Source organism: Coenobita brevimanus, chromosome 110, assembly GCF_032717465.1.
Source record: "Coenobita brevimanus isolate Jiangsu-jjx chromosome 110, ASM3271746v2, whole genome shotgun sequence".
Classification (NCBI taxonomy): domain Eukaryota; kingdom Metazoa; phylum Arthropoda; class Malacostraca; order Decapoda; family Coenobitidae; genus Coenobita; species Coenobita brevimanus.
This window is the reverse complement of record NC_137063.1, coordinates 43,109,846-43,124,448: the sequence shown is the minus strand read 5'-3', so window position 1 is coordinate 43,124,448 and position 14,603 is coordinate 43,109,846. Positions and strand designations below refer to the sequence as shown.

The following is a 14,603-nucleotide window of genomic DNA, read 5'->3' as shown; positions in this document are numbered from 1 at the left end:
CACATTTCATTTGTGAACCCATAGGTATCAAGAATCAAATGTAAAAGTATATTAACAGGCTTAAGGGAATAGTCTAAATACATCTTTCATCTTCACCCAAATTTGGTTTTTGTTAGCAAATTTCATTTGTGAACCTATTTCTCCAGATAACTTTACATGTACTCCCCCAAAAAATCTCAAATGATCTACACTGCAACTGTTGTACTTCCAGAACTTTCTATATCTCGAGTGCATCTTTACTTTTCTGTGCTGCAGGTACCTAACCTTGGCACAGGCTAGACACAGTTCATTCCAAGAGGCTCAGCATTCCTCCTTTGTACCATCTGTTGGCCACACCAAACACTTTCTCGGATCACAGCTCGAGTGATAACACTGAACTAACCATAATGAAAAATTAGAGGGCCAAGCACTGGTGTGATGTTATCAGCATGGGAAGTTTTCATATGTCACAATGTCTTGTTGACCAGTTTTAGTGAAATTCAAAGTCTGCTCAAGGCAGGGAGCAAACTTATATCTTTTACATCCATCCATCCATCATCCAATCCTAAGTTGCCCCATGAGGAGTGTACGAGCCCAGGGCTTGGCAAGTTGGTCCTGACATTTATGATAGTGACCAGCCTCCCTCATGCCAAATCTTTTACTCTTCAAACAATTAACCACCACCATCTCCTGTCACCTTCTTATGATGCTGAGTCCTCCCCTACACTGGCTCACTTTCATTATCCTACCATTCCTGTTACCCTATAATATTATATTCATTCATTCATTGCCAGACACCATGTATCCCAAACGGGGTGGCCAAGGGCTTAGAGTTAATTGTTTTACAGGGAGGGGCACTAATCCTCCACCAACCCCACTTGACGTAGGGATGCCAACAGCATCTGGTGTTCCCAGGCGGTCACCCATCCAAGTACTAACCAGACCCAACGTTGCTTAACTTCGCTGATCGAACGGGAATTATATACTCCTCAGAATAATCTAATCCACTCACGCACACTCTGTCACTCAACCATTTTGCCATACATGACAACATATAGGATTACTGCTTCATTCAAATACCAACCTTTACCCATTGGAACAAACATATCCAGGCAGCTAAGCTGTACTGTTATACAAATGTCCTTCAAATCCCTCCTTATTCTCTGGCAGGAGGACAGGGAGAGTACAGAAGGGCAACTTCAACCTGCAGTCCACTTAATTAAGTTTGCATAAGCCTGGGGCCAAACATCAATACTTCCTAACACACAATCCCATATTTGAGCCTGGGGGCATAACAACAACTCTTCCCAACAAACACTCCCATATTTCATGACTTGTACATTTAGTACTTCCAAACTCATAAATGACTCTTTGCTGCTTTTCTTTCCAATTAGATATATATGGTAATCATTAGACAGGTGATTAATGAATCCCCTGATGTCATTTCTCACTCAGCTTACAATCCATTTATGATATGGTTTCATACACAGGTGAACACTTATATTCATGCAAACAAAGGCACACAAGCAAGCTGACTTGCATTGCTGACAAGTAGGCTACTGAACTCACCATTTACAGCCTTTAGTAAAGTTGCTTTTACAGCTGCTAAACTCTTTCTTGTAGTCTAGAACCATGGGGGGAGATTCAAAACTTAGGTCTAGAGAGTGGTAATATGCTCCTTCATTTTTCTGATCTTCACACAAGTCCATGGTACCATTTGCTTCTGAGTCTACTTCAATCTTTTCAATTTCAGTTTGGGAGTCATTATTACCAACACCTAAACTGCTGGAAGTACCTGTCCTATTTTCACCATTATCCTCTGGTTCTGAAGAAAGATGATCTTCATAAATTGTCTCATGGCTCATGTCCTCAACACCTATTTCTCCTGTTGGATTATGTCCCACTTTACATACAGCACTGGTAAGTGTATTTGTGCAATCATATTCATGGTCAGCTGCATAGTTCAGGTAAAAACTCCAGTCCTTGGTATTTGCAGCTGAATTACTTTGCATTTTGTTCTTGTCATCTTGATGGTTCTGTGACTTGTTGTCATCTTTCATGTGATCCTGTTTGTTTTTTGCATGCAGAACTTCAAATAACTCCATGCACTGCTGAGGGATTGGAGAATCACTCTCTTGGCTGTCTTCATCTCTGGTCAGGGACTTGTCTTCATCCATCTACAAAAACAGAGAAGAGTTGAGTAGGATTCATGGTTAGTATCCTGCAGACTGATTCAAATATCAAGACCCTTAATATTAAGAGAAATGTAAAATTCAGTACTGTGTTCTGTACTCTGTCTGACTGATATACCACAACACTACCCTGTACATGGTATGGTATAGTGATACAATATACTAGAAAACACAAGAAAAAATATACTAGTACAGTACTTAATACCATTCAATAAAATTAACTTCATACAGAATAAGTTATAGGGAATTGTATCTTCAGATGATCTCTGCTATACTCTACTAAAATATTACAAGAGGCAATATCAGCAACTAAATACCTTAATCACAGAACAGGACAAATAAGAAAAGACAGCTAGCCTCTATTTGTGAAGCCCTGCATTCGTCCCACCACCTACCTGTGGGGGGGGGGGAGCATGAACTGTACTATACAGTAACAGGAAAGGCTGACAGCCTACAACTATCTTGTTTCAAATTATAATGCACCGGCACAGACAATAAACAGTAGCTACTGTGATTAAGCAAGGACTGTAAGTACCTACATGTTCACACTACACTGTACAAAGACATGGACAGGTCATCAGTATTATACTGTACACTCTTTTACAGTAGGTTTCAACTAAAATTAGCATGGACCGTAATATACAGTAACAGGGAAGGCTGATAGCTTGCAAATATTTTGCTTCAAATTATCACGCAATTGCACAGACAAGAAACAGCAGCTACTGTACTTATTTAGCAAATAACCGTAAGTACCGGTATCTAATGTATATGTTCACACTATACTGTACAAAGACATAGCTACATTCTTTTAGAGTAGGTTTCAGCTGCTGCTATTGCTATTTAACCCTAGTCTGTCTGCCCAAGCACACTCATCAACCACAGGTAAGCAACTGCTTCTGTTCACCTGTCCTACTGGTAGAGTATACACCATGTCTACTGGGTAGGGATCTGGCACCCCTTGTAGACCTGTATACAACATCTCATCAGGGTTGGACCGGGGCAGGGCCCTTCCCCATGGCAAAGTGCATGTGGTGTTCCCTGAAGTTGACTTTCTTATATTTCCAGTATTAATGTTAGGAACCATTACAAAGCATCTCATTTTATTATGTCATTTTGAAGTTTCATACATTGTACTGTACCACCAACTGGGTCACTCACCACTTGCTCAAATGAAAGCAGTTGCTGGTTCACACTTTGCTCTGCTTGAAACCAGCGCAGGCCCAAGTATCACCACTTGCTCCTGCAACCAGTGGGAAATTTGGGGGCTAAAACTCCCCTTAAGAAGGTATCAATCAACATGAAATTGAAACTCGCCCATCTGGGACCCAATCCCAATCACCCAGGCATGTTTCATCAAAATCCTTTTTCCAGTTTTGACCGCACCACACACACACACACACACACACACACACACACACACACACAGTACAATGGCAAAATCATATACAGAGATAACCATCATAATGCATTCCATACTGGTTTAAGTTTCTGTCTTCTCTGAGAAGACACATTGCATTAATTCCTTTATAAAAGAGTCAGAGAATATTCTTTATTTTCAAACACCATACCAGTATCAAACATGCAAGGTAATATTATTAATGATATTTATACTCATATTCACTTCACTGAAAGTTATGTCAATACTTTACAAAAGCACAGTCAGTTTCAGACATTCAAGCCAAGTTGGATGCCCAATGTTTACATGCTCAGAACCACAATCTGAGGCCTCTGCACACACGGCCTGCTTTGCACCGCCCCTTTGAAAACTCCATCTTGCTTGTCCACTTGTACACGTATCCCGTAGCAGTGATGGTCTCCCTTGCATTCCCCGTGTTACATAACCATCTCGCTCATACACGGCCATCGAAACACCTTCATTATCGTCCAATAACAATGCAAGTGCCCAACAAATAGAGCAGTGTGCAATATTAGATGGAGGGATATGCTTCTTTTGTGCGAAATACTGAAATTTGTGACCTGAAAATTATGTTTGGCAAGAGTGCTACCCTCACATCTTCCTGAGGACCTGGAGTGACTGTCCAGGCCTCTAGCTGTCCCCCAACCTTGGGGGGTACCCTTGGTACTGACTTAGATTGGTCTAAGATACTGTATATTTTTGGTGGTTGACATGCGTTTTTTGAGATTTTAGGTTACATGGTCCTTGGCCCCCTCCCTATCCCCACTGAACTCATGTTAAACTGACTAAAGTATGTGAATTCTCAGAATATGATCTGTTTTCACTTGATGTATCTCCATCGCATACCAAGTCATGACTATCTTCTAGTGAAACCAAGTGGCTAGCCTATGTGCACATGAAGTGAAACCAATGACTGTGCACACATCAGCTGATGACCTTTATGGGTTAAATGATGTAGGAAGAGAGTTGTAATTTAGTGATCATTTTTGGATATAAAGTACAGTACAGTACAATATTATATCCTAACTGAAGGGGTGGGCAGGAAGTAAGTGGGTTCATACCACAGAGTTATACATATAGAGTGCGCCACCCTGGTTTGAAAGTGACGCAACCGGAAGTGGCTCAGCGGCCATATTGGGATGCCCAGTCTCACGCTCAATTCAAAACAGGTAAGATGTTCTCGCTTCTCTGTGATCAGGAAATAAAATAAATCAATCAATCAATCATATCCTGTGGCACCCCACGGGATGCATAGGGCCTCAATGAACTCTCTCCACCAATATTTGTCTCTTGCCATCTCCTTCAGGTCCCACCAACACTCCTCTCCTGCTTCTTTTTTCATTGTCCTCAACCAGGTTTCCCTCGGCCTACCTCCACCTCTTCTTCCTCTAGCAATCCACTCTGGCACATCCTGTATTAAACAACCTTCTTTTCTGTATATGTGCCCCAGCCACTTCCAGCGAGACAGTCTCACATATTCCTTAACTGGTTCCACTCTCGTAATATCCCTTACTCTTTCATTTGTAACTCTGTCTTGCCACTTTACCCCAAGAATCCTTCTCAGTATTTTATTCTCAAATCCTAATACTTTCTGATCTGTTGCAATTGTACTGTACCATGACTCATGCCCATAAATTAAAATTGGTCTAACCATGGACTTGTAAATATATTCAAGCACTGCATCAACTTCAAGAAGAGGAGGGCCTTCATTTAGGAAATAAACTCAGGGATATCCATCTTTCATGGCACACTCAAAAGATGAAAGTAAAACTTGCTGCGCAAACGCTGAGTTCTAGTGTAGCTGATGCATTAATCTTCTGTCGGGATTCATTACATCTCCCACAGTTTAAGGATTGTCAGGGTACAGTTAAATTTCTGCAAATGGCTGATAAACTTTTTGATGTACTGAACTCGAGAAACAAATTTGCTAGAGGAATGAAAGCAGCACTTCAACCTGAGACAGAAGTAGTTTCAATGTCATTCTTAGATCAAGCATTTGCTTATCTAATGACTATCACTAATTCTGATGACATCCTCATGTACAAAACTTCTAGAAAGACACCTTTCATTGGTTTTTTGGCTGCCATTAAGAGTGTTCAGGCACTTTATAAACAGTTTGTAGGTGTAAATAAGCCACCCCAGTACTTTCTAACTTAGAAGCTGTCACAGGATCACTTAGAACTCTTTTTCTGTGCAATTCGAGCATCTGGTGGCTTTCGAAATAACCCTTCTGCGTTAAACCTCATGGCAGCATACAAGAGACTCCTTCTGAGGCATGAAATAAAAACGTCAAACGGGAATGTCTCTGCACAAGACCTCACTGAAGTGCTCACATCTGCAACATCTAGCAGTGTCATGAAGAAAGCTTTAGAGGATAAAACTGAAGATATTATGATGGCAAGAAGATATGATATCATTCCTCGTAGTCCTGCCCAAGAAGATCATGATTTTGTAGACTGTCCAAACTTTACAGATGTGTCAGATTATAAGGAAGCTGCAGTAGGTTACATTGCCGGATATGCAGTTAAAATGGTAAAGAGAAATATTTCATGTCCAGACTGCTTGTCTGCACTTACAGCAACAGAAATTAAGAACAATGATAAAAGTTGTGCATTGATACTGGTTAAGGACAAAGGCGGCTTGATAAAGCCCTCTATGAGTGCTGTGTCTGTCTGCAGATCCACAGAGAAAATATTTCAGAAAATGTTGAAAAGTCATGACAAAGAGCTACGTAACATTCCCAGAATTTCCTCTCTAGTTGCATATTCTGTATTGAAAGAGACTGGTAGCACTGCATTTAAAACACATAATTCCCATATGTTTGAATGTTCACCTGATAATAATCACATTTTTCTCTTATTAAAGCAGTGGTGCTTGCATATTGCAAGATACGTTTGCATCATCTTGCAAAAGCAACCACTGCTAAAGTAAGAGGCTGTTATGTTAGGAAAACACTAACTAAGTTAGTATTATTTAAGAACCAGTAAGTGAGGGCACTCACCATCCACTCAATTAATGTAATGCTATTAATAAATTGGTATATGTTCGCTTCTAATCGTTGATTTTTGTGTATCCAAAGTAAAATGGTGCGTAGAGACAAGGTAAGGGGACCGGGAATAACTTTTCTTCTCACTTCATTCAGAGCGCAATAGTAATGGAGAAAAGGCTTAAAATAGCTAAAGTAATTATATTGATAACTGCTCTATCTATTTACATCAGGATATAATGCAAAAAACACTCGGGAAAGGTTAGTATTTGTGAATTATGATGAGCTGTACGGGAAGGTCGGGACTCGGTAGAGTGGGCATCCTAAGATGGCCGCCGCGCCGGGCCCGCTGGCTTCACTTATCGCCCATACCACAACACAGGGACGCGCGCTCTATATGTATAACTCTGTGGTTCATACCCGGGGTGGCAACTTGGCACAACCCTGGGTTATATAAACAGTAAATGTTTTTTATAATGGAAAAGATATGAAGGGACTAGCCTACTGCACTACAGATGCATGGAAAAATTTTTATCTTTACACCAAATGGCTTTGGAAGTTTGAAATTTTGGTTTTCTAAGGCTTTTAGTGTGATGCATTCAACTGACATCAATTTTTTTGAAGACTTTTGTAATTCACCTCACACCATGAACACCTGGCCATGGGTGGAAACAAGTGAGCTTGTAACTGAAATGGTAAATTTTTACCTTAAAAAAAAAAAAAACTCCTTTTTTAGGCCAAATCTGTCATTTTCCCAAGGACTGTAGTGTGATGAATCCTATTCTGACATCTATTTCTGCCAGAAATCTAAACTGGGGGACTTTGTCTCTCCCAGAACTCTCTCATCTTTATAATGCACCTCACACCATGCACAACCAGTCATGGCTGGAGAAGACAGAAATTGGGTGGTATGTTTATCTCTGTAATCCTGAAATGGGATGCAAACTTAAATATTTACGATGGTATCTGAAGTATCCGACAATGATGAAATTTATCTGGCTTTCCTATATAGTTGCTGACTGTATTCTGTAGTGGGGGATGCAGGCTGACCATATGTACCATAATAAATGATGGCGTTTAACATAAGACAGTCAAAAGTTACGAGTTTGCACTCCAACTAGTGATTTAAGACTCACTTGATGTAGTGCTGCCTACTTCTTCCTTAGCCCTGATCATTCTATTTCTGTGCCTGCCCTCCTCTCTTCCTATTTCTCCCAACTTTCCTGTCACTTCTTACTGCTTTTCTTTCCGTTTCAGGTGATTTACATTGAGTGACAAACCAAATGGTTTCCTTTGAGCCAAGAAACCATTTACAGCGCTGGATGGTAACCATATAACCAAACCATACGTGCTCCCTACGTGTCAGCAAGTGGGTTGGTGGAGGGTTAGCGCCCCTCCTCATAAAACAAATACCCGGTAATTCAAAGTCAAATGGCCACCCCTTACGGGATTATGGTGTCTGGCAAGAGACAGATAGATAGACCATAAAATTCAAACATCCATTCTGACAACCAATTCTATCTATCTATCTACTGTCAGAAGCCTTAATCCCAAAAGGGGTGGTCACAAACAAACCGACTCAATGTTTCCCTGTCCCTCACCATTTCACTGCCCTCCCGCCAGCTCACACACCGCTCTCTCATCTCTCTCCATCCCTCCATCTCATCCCTGGCCTTCCCTTCCCTCTCACTCACATACACTCTCCTCATTAGTCTCGCACTCTTCATCCTCTCCACATAGCCAAACCACCTCAATGTATTTCTCCTAACATTTTGTCACATCCACATTCATAGCAACGTTGGGTCTGGTTAGTACTTGGATGGGTGACCGCCTGGGAACACCAGATGCTGTTGGCATAACATTCTCCCTACGTGTCAAGTGGGGTTGGTGGAGGATTAGTGCCCCTCCCTGTAAAACAATTAACTCTAAACCCTTGGCCACCCCGTCTGGGATACATGGCATCTGGCAATGAATGAAAAATGAAACATTCATACAACCGTGCTCTCTCATTTCCTCATTTGTCAGTCTCCATGTGACTCCACATGCTCCTCTTAAATAACTCATTACTAGTACTCATACTCTCAATTTGTGTCCTTCCAACAAGGTCTACGCTTTGCTTCCATATGCTAGGGTTGGTATCACAGTACTATCACGAAGGGCGACTGTTTTATTTCCATGCTCGCTTCTCTATTTCTTATCACTACTTTCAAAGAACCAGCAAACATTCTTCCCTGTAATACCCTTTCAAGCACTTCATCCTCCAAACTTCCATATAAAATGTTGGGCAAAATTCACTGCTGAGGTACAGCAATTCCAAGTGTCTTATTACCATGCTTCTGGGGAAAATAATTTTAGGACAACATGCAACATTAATAGTTCCTTGTTGATTTTTTACAAAAAAAAAAAAAAAAAAAAAAAGTGAATAGGTAAATAAAATTACCAATTTGGGGGTTTGAAGATGCAGCCTTGATACCCATGGTAGCATCCTTCCTTATGATCTTGTCATTTGGATGCTCCAGTGCATCAAACACATGCAGTACTTTTAAAATCTTAAAGAACCAGGTCAAAGCTATAGAAAACCTGATGATCTTATCTAACCTAATCTAACAAACCCAATTTTACCTAACTGGGGGCTTTGTCCCAGCACCTCTCATTATTTTATCCACCTAAGATTGCAGCTAAACCTGGCCTTGAAAGCACTCAGTACCTTTCAAGCCAAGACTCAATCTCAGTAGTATTACTATAGTTTCAGACAAAAACACAATTATGAGATTTTGATCCATTTTTCAGTATTTCTGATAATTTTCGGATGCTTTTCTTCTATGGTATTTCCATTGCAAACTACTGTAATTTTATTTTAATCGAGTTTAAAAAATGCAATGAAAATGCCATAGAAAAGTGTCTTAGAACTACCTAAAATATTAGAAAAATGGATCATAATCTCTTAACTGCGTTTTGGGGAAAACTGTAATTTTTCCACCTCTGTTCTAACCTAGCAATACCTAAACCAATCAACCCAACATACTGGGAAGGCACTAGAATATTGCACATGTAAAACAAGCTTAGCTCTAGACGGTAACTTTGTTGAAGACGTCCTGTAATTAGTCTCTATATATTTCACAGGTCAAGTTTTATCAGTGCATGTTATCTGTGATAAGCATTCTGGAAATACAACTGCATGGCAAGTATCACAATAGTGTTTTGAGTAATATGGGATGCATTTCAGTTAAACAGTACGAAAGCATCAAAAAAAACAATCACTGATACCTAAATGAATCAACAAAAATATAAATTAATGACTAAAAAGCTACTATCCGATTCTGCTTACTATTTCTGTAATAACAGGGCCCGGTGTCAAACTTTGAAATTACATGCATCTACCGTGGTCAGTCTACAGTACTTCAGTTTACGTGGTTGCTGCTTCGGTCCCTTATTTATTCGGGGACCTAACCTTCCTTATAAGTGAAGAAGAGTAAAAAGAAGGAGGCAAATGATGATCTAGGAAGAAAATTGAATGCAAATTACTCTGAAAATAGGAAGTTATTTTGTAAATAGGTGCGGAAATGTAGAAGCGACACCGGTTTCGAATGCATGATTTCGGCACACACCCGCGCTGTACGGCAGCTTTGCGTTAAGACTTAATAAAAAAATCAGGATAAAACACAGAGCGAATTCAAGCTGAAGTTAACGGACGTGATTAGCCTTTAGCTCGACATCTCACCTTGACAAACTTGTAGTTTGGATAAATGTTAACATGTAAATAAATCTATTTATCCTATAAGTCAATATTTATGCAAATTAGGAGTCTGCCAAAGCAAGTTGCCAATCTAATGGAGAAATGCTACCTTTAACGCGTTTTTGCTCCGAATTCTGATTTTATAATAATAGGTAAATAATGCACTTTTTTAAAATCTAAGTTCAGATAATCAGGTGTGTATGAACCTGCATGGTGATAAAAATCATATAGTTCTCCTATTAAAAGTGCCGATTCGGTAAATGACCGCCGATTCGGTATATCGTCCACTGCACTCTCCGCAGCGAGCGTGTAGGGTATTAAATTGAAATATTTATTGTTGTAAAAGGTACAGAGTGCTAATACAACAAAAGAAGGTGGTGGGTTGTGCCACACACCTTCTTCAGCAAATACAGTCACACTCGTGGGTGTGGCCATTTTTTTTTTTTTTTTTTTTTGTAGCCACAACCCCCGCTCCCCCAAAAAAGTTACAGTCTTGAGATACAGAGGCATTCGTATGACGTATTACATATAGGAGTAAATGGTAGTATTAGAACTAAAATACACACCTCCGCCGCCGCCGGACCAACCACCCGGCCACCCCCCACCCCATTGCCGACTCCCAGCCCCCCCCCCAGGAGGACACCACGGAAGGCCAGGGCAGGGTAAGACTGACCCGGAGCCCTTCTTGCTCCGGGGCACCCCTACCTTGAGTCCCTCTTCCACGGAACCGACCCAACAACAACCACGCAGGAAGAAGAGACGACCCTGCGAGCGGGGCAGCCTTCACCAAGTTCAGGGTGGGACTGCTCCAGAAACAGTCCCAAACAATACCGCGGATACGGCCATCGTACGTACCGGGGAGGGAGCGGCCATCGTACGCCCCTCAGTTGTTTCCCCCTGTAACACCGCCAACACGGCCATCGTACGTGTGGGGGAAGGAGCGGCCATCGTACGCCCTTCAGTTACAGACCCATCTGGAGATGGCCTCAGTGGAGTAGCTATTGAGCGCACACCGACAGGCAAAGCAAGAAGTGGAACCACGAACACGGCCATCGTACGTGTCGGGGAGGGAGCAGCCATCGTACGCCCCTCATCCACTTCCTCCTCCTCCTACGGGAGTAACACCGCCAACACGGCCATCATACGTGTGGGGGAAGAAGCGGCCACCGTACGCCCTTCAGTTACTTCCCGTCGGGCAGGCAGAACCGCAGACACGGCCATCGTACGTGCTGGGGAGGGAGCGGCCATCGTACGCCCCTCATCTGCCTCTTACTCCTTTGGGAGCAGCACCGCCAACACGGCCATCGTACGTGGGGAATGAGCAGCCGCCGTACGCCCTTCAGCTGCTGCCCTCAGGAACTGTGGAACCGCCAACATGGCCATTGTACGTGTGGGGGAAGGAGCGGCCATCGTACGCCCTTCATCTGCAGTTCCTAGGGTTCTCCCGGAGGGGAAGGTCCCTTGCGTGGCCGGCCCACTACCTCTCAGCTGCGTGAGACGCCCTTCTCTCTCTCCCTCCAGGTGTGGTTCCCCGGAGGTACTGCCGTTCCTAGAGTGGTGGCGTGGTCCTGTTCCAGTCCTGCAGCCAACCTCTGGATGACCCCAGCCACTGTCGGATGCCCCACGGAAGAGGCGCCGCAGTTCACTCCTGACGGCGCCTCACCCTACAGGCGACCACTGCACCCGAACCTCCAGTGCCGGTCAGCAGGCCCCTGAGCAGGGCCATCTGGGCCCCACTCCCCCACAGCCCTCTGCCAGGAGTAAGAGGCGACAGGCCCAGCTCCTGGAATTATTTGGCCCCAGCCCCGAGGGCCACCTACCAGGTCGAGGCCCCCAGACTGGAGGGCCTCCCTGTACCCCGCTGACAAGGCCCCTGCACGAGGGCCACTCACCAGGTCGAGGCCCCCAGACTGAAGGGCCTCCCTGCACCCCCCTGACGAAGGAAGCCTGGGCGACAACGCCCCTGCGGGTGATCCACTGTCTCCTGCAGGAGGGATCCCCTGGAGGACCCCCTCCCACGCCTGGGCGCCACCTCTGTTAACCCAGGGACCGGGCTTTAGTGGCGACTTCAACGCATCTTGCCTGTCATGTATAAGTGTAACCCTTAGAGACAGTGACAAAGGTGACAGTGAAACAGTGAGGAAGATAATGTAAAGTACCACACTATAGTAGTGAACCTCAAGGCAGTAAACCAGGGTCAGAGAACATATAAAGTGACTAAATGTGAGGAAACTCTCTCAGTGGCAAAAGAACGAGAAAACCAATATAACAGTGTCGTCACAGCAAAGTGACAGTTCCTGGTGACGTGCCGCGTGCTATAACAAGTACCTTCCTCCCAGGCCAATCTGCACATCTTCCACATCCATTCTACTACTATTTCTCCCCCATGCTTCAGCATTTCACCACAAACTCCAATTCCTGGGGCTTTCCCCAATTTGACTTTCTTCATTGCTTCCACAACTTCCATCCTGCTGATTTCTTCCTGTCTTCTCACCTCCCTCCTTCTCCCAGCCACTTATACCTGCATTACTTTCATTCTCTATGTTCAGCAATTCATTAAAGTGTTCTCTCCATCTGCTCACTTTTTCCCTCTTCTCAACTAGTAAACTACCACTTTTATCTTTCACTCCCCTACTAACTTCACTGCCACCCTGTCTGACTCTCTTTACCTCTTTCCAGAACATTTTCTTACATTCCCTCCACTTGACACTCAAATTTCTTCCAAATTCCTCATCCATTCTCTTCTTACTCTCTCTTACTAATCTTTCCACCTCTCTCTTCCTTTCTACATATAACTCTTTCTTCTGTCGCACAACTTCTTCCACGCCCCTATTTCTGATCCACTCAATATAGGCCTTTTTCTTTTGTGCCACAGCCTGTCTCACCTCTTCATTCCACCATGCTGTTCCTTGCACCCTCTTTTGTCTTCTCTTCCTTCCACACACCACATCACATGCTGCACATATTTCTTCTGTGAATATCTTGCACACACCTTCCATGTCCCCCATCTGCTCCAATTCATATCTTCCCAATCATTCCTCCATTTCTCTCTTATATTCTGCCTCTTTCTCATCCTCTTGTAACCATTCCACTCTCCTTGCATATACTCCTTCCTCCTGTCCTTCACTTCATCTTTTTCTCCATTTTACTTGGACTTTGATTCTGACCACTACCAAGTGGTGGTCAGAAAGTCCACTATCCTAACCTCTACATGCTCTTGCATCTATTACACACCTTCACATCCTTTCATCCACACACACATAATCAATCATTGCCTTCCTTTCATTCAGTTCACTATCCACCCTTATCATCACTTGCCATGTATACGTGTGGATCATTTTGTGCCTGAAGAGGGTACCATATTGGCTACCACCAACCCCCTCCCAGCACAAAAGTCCACTAAAGCACTGCCATTCTCATCTATCTCAGCAGGCACACCCAACTCTCCAACTACTCTATCCACCTTCACATTCTCTACTTTACCATTCATATCGCCAGTCAAAAACACTCTCTCATTCCTTTCAAACTTTTCCATGCACACTTCCATATTTGTCTAGAACTCCTTTCACTTTACTTGCACGGTCTTTCGTTGGCGCATACACACACACAATCGCCCACATTTGTAGTGCAACCTTCAGTCTTACCCACATAATCCTTGAGCCAACTGATCCATACTCTCTTATATTTTCCTTCCATCTCTTACAACAATACACACTACTTCTTTTGCCCTCTCATTCTTACCTACTCCTGCACATATACCCCATCCATACTCCCATTCTCTCACACTTTCTCCTCTTCATTTAGTTTCAGTTAATCCACATACATCCACTTTCGCATCCTCAAGCACCAGGACAATCTCTTTCTTTCACCTCATCATTTGCACCCCTTACATTCCACATCGCCATCCATATCATGTCCTGTGTTCAGTCCTTAGTTGTCATCTATTGATCAGTCCGGGTCTGAGGCTTCTTGTTCACATTCTTAGTTAGTTGTTTTCCGGGGAAGGGCAATAACCCTCTGCCAACCCACTTGCAGTCATGTAGGGAACACATATTGGTTGGTTATAAGGTTACCACCCAACGTTGTAAATGATTTCCTGGTTTACAGGAAATCATTTGGCTTGCCACTCAATGTAAAGCTACCTTAAAAATAGGGTACCACTACACTAAGTGGGTGGATGATGGGCACCCCCACCTACCACACAATATATATATCCATCTATATATCTGCCTATGTATGTATCTATCTATCTATATCTATCTATCTATCTATATATATACACTATATATATAT

At 43.0% G+C, this 14,603-nt stretch overlaps 1 protein-coding gene across 1 annotated transcript in view; it reads right to left on the bottom strand.

Annotated features, from left to right (window-relative positions):
• Positions 1 to 2,504, bottom strand: part of WDR79 (Telomerase Cajal body protein 1 homolog) — an 87,418-nt gene extending 84,914 nt beyond the window's left edge. Inside the window, exons 1-2 of the mRNA XM_080286146.1 lie at positions 2,489 to 2,504; positions 1,549 to 2,156 (exon numbers count right to left, since the gene is read on the bottom strand). Of these exons, the coding sequence (XP_080142272.1) occupies positions 1,549 to 2,156 (608 nt within the window). The 5' untranslated portion in view covers positions 2,489 to 2,504. The remainder of the gene's footprint in view (positions 1 to 1,548; positions 2,157 to 2,488) is intronic.
• Positions 2,505 to 14,603: the final 12,099 nt, after the last annotated feature.